The 7,307-nt window shown below is 36.9% G+C and overlaps 2 protein-coding genes across 2 annotated transcripts; both read left to right on the top strand.

Moving 5' to 3' along the window:
• The first annotated feature begins 303 nt into the window (after positions 1-303).
• LOC142979388 (uncharacterized) lies at positions 304-1,936 on the top strand. Its single transcript, XM_076124270.1, has 2 exons — positions 304-1,042; positions 1,336-1,936. The coding sequence occupies exons 1-2, from the start codon at positions 411-413 to the stop codon at positions 1,808-1,810; spliced, it is 1,107 nt and encodes a 368-aa protein (XP_075980385.1). The 5' UTR covers positions 304-410; the 3' UTR covers positions 1,811-1,936.
• Positions 1,937-3,271: 1,335 nt separating this feature from the next.
• On the top strand, positions 3,272-7,077 carry LOC142979359 (protein arginine N-methyltransferase 9-like). The gene has a single exon (XM_076124228.1). It carries the CDS (start codon positions 3,530-3,532, stop codon positions 5,729-5,731), a length of 2,202 nt encoding a protein of 733 aa, XP_075980343.1. The 5' UTR covers positions 3,272-3,529; the 3' UTR covers positions 5,732-7,077.
• The last annotated feature ends 230 nt before the right edge of the window (positions 7,078-7,307 follow it).

The raw sequence follows: 7,307 nt of genomic DNA, 5'->3' as shown, positions 1-7,307 counted from the left end.
CACTGTTCTGTCAGTAGTGCCAACCTCAACACATTAGCTGTCAGGTACAATTCTGCAACAATTTTAATCAATTATTATTTCTCACTTTTTCGGTTTTTGTGAAATCAATAAGATTCCTGCAGAAAAAGTGGAGATTTATCGGTCGATTAATTTACCTACGCTATTGCCGGATTCATATTTATCATTGTAGATCTCGATATCAATACGTTGGTATAAAGTTGCTACACACTTCTACTAAATGAGTCGAAATTTATGAGACAAGTGACAGCCCTGTAAAAAAAAAAGTAAATAATCAATAATCAATGCCAGCCGGCTGTCAAAATTGTAGTTAGGTATTTGCTATCGTCTAAATCAGTGAAAATCTCTAATTTGAGATATTTTGCTATATATATAATGTTGAGTTTTTTGTAATGATGTCGTCCTACGTCGCCGGATCGAATTTATTTGGACAGTGGAATTTTGAGGATCCAATTATTAATAAATTTCGTGCTATCAAAGGAAGCGCTAACGAATCAAGTATCTCACAGCACTTACGACACTCGAAACTATTACATATAAATTGGTCGTACAATATTTTAGTACGAGACAAAATATACAGTTTAATAGGTTTTTTCAGAGGCAAAGAATACCAATTAGTTAAAGTTACATTACCAGATCAGGATGAAGTTACAAGTGATAACTTTCTAGTGGCTGGTAACGATTTTAACATCGTAGTAGTTAGTAAGAGTGATAATATTCTATGGGCAATCAGTTTAAAAATTGAGAATAAAATAAAAAAAATAATATTGAATGTTGAAGAGCCAGAGGAAGTATTAGAATGTGTTGAGAAGAAACAAAAGTTGAATCTTGATATCTCAAAAATTGAGTTAAGTGCTTGGTCGTGCTTATATTTGACGTCTTCGGGACATGTGTACAGTGGTATCCTGCCTTCATACGTTGACACAAGTCACTGTCGAGGAGAAGTATGTGACATAAAGTGTGGCTATGAACACTTTGTTATACTCACTGATACAGGCTATGTGTACACTTGGGGGAATGGAAGGTACATAGTCTAGTGTATTCGTCTTTTACTATCCATATTGATCTAAAATATCTTACGTTAATTGTAACTGCACCAAGATTTTTGTACACATCTTGTGAGTTTCTACTGTTACAAACTACTGGATAACTAAATACTTATAGAGTGGGCGCAAAAGTTGGATGCTCATCTTTGCCCCATCTCAAATAAATTACATGAGAGGGACACAGATACTGATTTTTCTTACTTCAATTGATCCCAGAAACATATATATAAACTTGGTCTAAATTTTATACTATGTTTTTTATATTTTTCAGGAGACTACAACTTGGCCATGGTAATGTTCACAATGCAGACTTACCTGTTGAATTAGAAGCAGTGGCTGGAATCAAAATTGTCAAAATAAGTGCTGGAGGCTGGCATTCTTTAGCCCTCAGTGAAAGTGGGGACTTATATGCATGGGGGTGGAATGATACTGGCCAATTGGGAATCAAAAATAAACAGGGCCATGAAAGTTACATAGTACCAACTCTTGTTGACATTTTTGATGAGAATGGAGTGCAAGTTCATCATAATGTAGAAGATATTGCTTGTGGATCAAGACATTCTGCCATTTTACTACAAAATAATACTGTTTGGACAACTGGCTTGAATAAATATGGACAGCTGGGATTTTCAGAACAGGAATTTCCTGTCATCAGTTCTTTTAAAAAGGCTTTTGATTGCGAGGGGAATAGCAGATACACTTTAATGTGTGGAGCTTGGTCTACTGTAATAATTCCTAGTCAATAAATTTAAGTAAACTTATTGTTAAGAATCTAGTTAAGTTCAAAAACCAAATAGTGTGTACCTATCTTATATCTAACCAACAATAGATTTCGTTTTATGTACCTTCTTAAATAAAATAAAATAGACATACCTAATTGTTTTTAATACGAACCTATTATCCTGTACCTTCTACATCGAAAGTTATGGCAAAATAGCGAATACATAAGAGCAATATAGCGATATGATTATCCTGATTTTTTACCGTAGCTAACAAAGTCGCTGCGCCGTGTAATATGGTGTTGGGGAGTCATCTGTTCAAGAACCAATCAGTACAAATATTTGTATGGCGAAAATTAGTACACCAATATGTTCCAAGTTTGGATGTTATATTTATATTTCCACCTTTCCATGTATTTATTCTGATAAAGTAAATAGTTGAGTCCAATTAGAGTCAAAGTAGGTATGACGACTTTCATATTTCCAATCGAATGTAAATTTGTAAACATGAGCGCGTGTGGCTAGTTCAAAGAAAATACACGCGCACGGCGCAACATTTAGCCAATAGGTATCTTATATGTATCCGTGCCTCGGAGAGCGCGTAAAGCCGTCGGTCCTGCGCCTGACCTCTTACTGGTCGTGTCGGTTATCCGTCCCACCAAACTATGAGAGTGATGGAATAGAGAGTGTACCTGTGTATTGTGCACACACTTGGACACTATAAACAAAGTCCTGCACAGATGGCCAGTTTCAATGAAACTGACCGCCGTAGCCGTATATCGGCTAGGAGGACATTATTATCTTATATGTACCTATTATTTATAACAATTAAAAGTAATTTCTGTCAAGTTAGTTACGGATGATACCTAAATCATAAAAAATACTGTTATAGTAATACGCTATCTTCCCCTGTTATACGTAAATGCAACACATTAATTGCTTTAATGTTTAATATCGTGTAAGTCGAACCATAAGTACCTAGATACCTAAATGCCAAATAGCGGGTAGATAGTTATAGTGTAAATAATAGATAGTCTATCTAATAGAATCCATAAAATACCAATGGTTCTAATTGAAATTGGGATTCGAACCCACGACAATATAGCCTACATAACAATTAATGAAAGAGTACCTAGGTCAAAAATCAATACTTAATTAATTATCATAATTACACGGTTACCGGCTTGCCGGCTTACCGGTTGTTATCCTAACAATTAACATACTGCTACTTCTTAAATGCACTGTTGTGAAAAAATCGATAGAATACTCGCATGTTTGTAACTATTTTGTAGCTACTAACGTATACCTAGCATAATATTACATCTAGAGGTGACCTATCTGTGCCAATAATTATCCCCTCTTTGGTTCCTGAACTACCTATTTGGAGTTTCGATCAATACTTTTTTAATAAATACTGCAACGCATTACTTATCGCGCATGCTCTAAAGTGCTGTCCCTTTCTGACACACGAAACCGCCATTAGTGCGCCTAGTCCAACTATATTATGCGATATAATGTCAAACTATTATTAATACATTCATCAATCCTGAAAACGTAGATGCAAAGTACCTCCTGAAATATCGTTTGTTTGTATTTTAAAAACGAAACAAACGCAGTGACTTTTTAAGTGATAAAGATAATAAGGCAGAACGTATTTGCGAAGATCTGTGAAGTGTTTGGAAGTACGTAAGTTGTTGTCTATTTACTGTAAAGTTATACGCCGGGTTTTACTGAACAAACTCAAACATGGATGAACTCGCCCGTGAATATATTACCTTTGCACGCCAGTTATCGACAACTGGGTGCTTCAGTAAATCTTTCGACTTCTACATGATGGCCTTCGACAAATGTGCTGATATGAAAGCCCAGCACGAACATGAGTTTCGTGTCGTATTGAACAGATTGAACGAGGTGCTGGTCACAGCAGACAAGATGGAAGATATCTTTAACAACTTCGGTCGAGCCATGGATGCTTTTCCTGACAACATTTACTTTCTGAATGATATTGGGAAGTATCTCTTTAAATACGCCTTCTACACCGAGGCATGGCATCACTTCAAGAAAGCATTATCGCTTGACTCAGGATTCGTAAATGCTGAGAAGAATCTGAATTCCGTTAAGAACTTACTGGTGGAGCGCTGGCATTACAGGATGTTGAATGATAAAGTCCGGAATGAAGCTTACAGGGATGCCATCAGTCACTCTGTCGTACCTATTCAGGATAGTGTTCTTGATCTTGGAACAGGTACTGGCCTACTTGCTATGTATGCTAATGAACGCAAACCCATGGCTATAACAGCTTGTGATGGGTCGGCTGTGATGACTAAACTTGCTGAATGCATAACTCAGGAGAATGGTTATGATCATATAATTGTTGTCAACAAGCTGTCTACTGCAATGAATTACAGGGATATTGGTGGCAAGCGTTCTCTGCTACTGACAGAGATGTTTGATGCAGGCCTATTCGGAGAGCATGTTCTCCAGACTCTGTCCCATGCTTGGGAATATTTGATAAACAATGTTGGAAGAGTTGTTCCTAACAAGGCAGAGTTTTTTGTCATTGGTGCTAAATGTGAATTTCTAAGTATGCGATATCAACTGTGTTCATATATAAAGACACTTTTGAACATCCCCAACCTGAATGTCCATATACTGACATATGATGAGACCTATGACTGTGAAGATGTGGGCCTCTATGGAAATGATATCAAGTACATGACTGAACCACAGTCACTTGTAAAGGTAAACTTTAACAGTCCTCGAGATATTAATGACACAATGAACAGGACTGAACCTTATGAGATTGAGCTGAAAGTTACACAGACTGGAGAGATTGATACTTACATTGGCTATTTTGATCTGCATTTGACTGATGATATCACTATAACATCTAATCCTACATCTGCAGCTAAAGAGAGTCAGCGGGCCATTGCCTGGCAGCAGGCTGTCTTCTTTGACAACATACCAAAGTCAGTGAAGGAGAATGATATAATAGATGCTGAGTTTCTGATGAACCATGGCAAACTGACCATGTTGCCGGAATACAACACTCACATCACTAGAATCTCACCAGAGACTCTCCGATTCCTCAATGATGTGGAGTACATGCAGTTGATTACAGGCTGCATTGGCATGGCTTGTGTGTACCTGGGACAGATGGCTGAGATATCACAGATCCATATCATTGATCTGTGCCCATTCCCCATGTTTGGCCTACAACTGCTGAAGCGTGGCATACAGTCACTGATATGCTGTGCCAAAACTGATCAGGACAAACACTTCTTCAAAAAAGTGTTCAGAGCACATGATATACCTTTATCAAAGGTCACTATTTTAGTTGGTGATGACTGGTCACAGGATGTTTTCAGGGATGAAAAGTATCATGCCGTATTTTGCAACATCTTTGAGATGTGCGGCGAAATCGAGCTGCGTTTCAAGGAGATTGCTCAACACTTGAAACAGAACCACCTGCTTCAGGGAGGCCTCTTCATGCCCGCACACATCAAACTGATGGGCCAGGTTGTGTACAGCCACTGGCTGGATATAAACAACCGAATATATGACGAGAATGTGAGTAACTATAAGATTGAAGAGTATCTGAACAAATACCAGGTCTCCCAGAACTACAACATTGATTTCACACATCTGGAGTACACACCGTTGTCGGAGCCCTGTGTGCTTGGCACTTGCACGAGTCCTCTCGGTTCGGAGACCATCCGAGTACCGATTGTAAGGGAGGGCCATCCGAGTGCTGTCTTATGCTGGTACAACATTGAATTGATGGAAGATATGACTGAGATCGCGACCAACAGGCGGCACAGTTTCATAGATGGTGTGGCTTTCCTGAATAATTCCAACACTGTCCTGCGCGCCGGCGCTACTATTAACTTGATTCGGTGCGTCGACACTGATGGCTCGTTTAAAGTGATGCTGTCCGAGCCGTCTTAAGCATACCTACAGTTTTTTTACAAGTATCTCTGAAATATGATCTCAGTATTTTAGGTTTTTTTTTACAATTGTGTCGTGTTAAAAGGTTTTTTTGAGTTCGTAAAAGATGTTCTCACTTTGTTATTGTTTAATTTTTGTTGATAAAATTATGTGATAGTTGAATGAAACAGAAGTTGGAGCTTATATTTTCGATGTTGTCTATGATAATGGATGTTGACCTTTCGAAATACAGGTACAGAGAAGGTGGTCCAAGAGAGACTAAGTCATAATTTGGTCACAAAATTTATCGAAATATTCATACAATTAGATTGTAGGTAATTAAAATATTTCGCAAGTACATATCCCCCATTTATATGGTCCATATCTCCACTATGCTGTTTCTGTATTGCTGTAAAACGTAGATTTCAGGGTTTGAGGCTATAACAATAGTAAAGTTGTTTCCATAAAATTATAAATTGAATGTTTAAAAGTGTAGGCCAAGATATAGCAACTATGATAATACGAAAATGTATTTTGTTGTTAGAAATTAAAAACTCATTACAAATTATCTAAATGTCTATAAAGGATGTAGCGTTGATTGAAGATTATTCTCATAATACTGAGCAGGGCATTCCCACGGACGTTATAACGGCACCTACTTTGATTGATAAGTGATAGGTCAAAAAGGCCCCGTAAACTGCGACTGAGTCTCGAAATATATACGAATTTTCTGAATGCATCTGAGTGTCATGCGAATAATTGTTTATTTATTAAATTACGTAGACACATAGAACAGTTTCACAAAACCAGTAGAGATTTAAAATACTCGTAGAAATATTATAATGGAATTTGTCACGTTTCACTCTGAGTGTTAGTTCTGCAGAAACTATTGATGTCATTACATTATCTACATAATCATGTTATACGTATTTGTTGTAAATGTTAGACTGTAAGCCAAAATTATAAAGGTATGTGATCAAATTTTGTGCCACTTTTTGTACGACACTTTATAGTAATGTATAAAACGTCGCACTCAATGAGAAATGTGCGAGTAAAATCTTTGTGACGATCAAGATCTGATGGAAGTAATCTGAAGTAGTAGTAATATTGTTGTTAGTAATTATACACAAATATATTTAAGTCAAGGTATTGGCGAACATCTCTGTTTTAGTGGAGAGTATGTGATATTCTCCTTGACTCAGTGGGATCTCGATGAAGGCTCATAACTATACAATACATCATGTTCAATGTTTGTAGCTATGTTACATGTAAACCACTACATAAGTATGTTATACTTTTCACTGTATTTTTGACTCGTTTATAAACGGTTAGTATTGTATTAGTATTTGAATAAAGTATTGTATGTCTATTCGAGTTTTATTTCAACCCATATTTTGCGTAATCAACCCTACAAGTTCGAGTTCATGAAGACCTCAAATAGAGAACATAAATACTAAAGCAGGTGTCTAAGTAGTAAAATTACAACATTGTCAACAATCGATATGCGCTGCTAAAATATGGCTAAAGAGATCAGTTTGTTTTTAAGATTCAGCATCGGAGACACAGAGGTATCTCCATCTATACTAACATTATAATC

Source organism: Anticarsia gemmatalis, chromosome 2, assembly GCF_050436995.1.
Source record: "Anticarsia gemmatalis isolate Benzon Research Colony breed Stoneville strain chromosome 2, ilAntGemm2 primary, whole genome shotgun sequence".
Taxonomy (NCBI): Eukaryota; Metazoa; Arthropoda; class Insecta; order Lepidoptera; family Erebidae; genus Anticarsia; species Anticarsia gemmatalis.
Note: the sequence above shows the minus strand (reverse complement) of the source record. Positions and strands in the feature narration are given on the sequence as shown.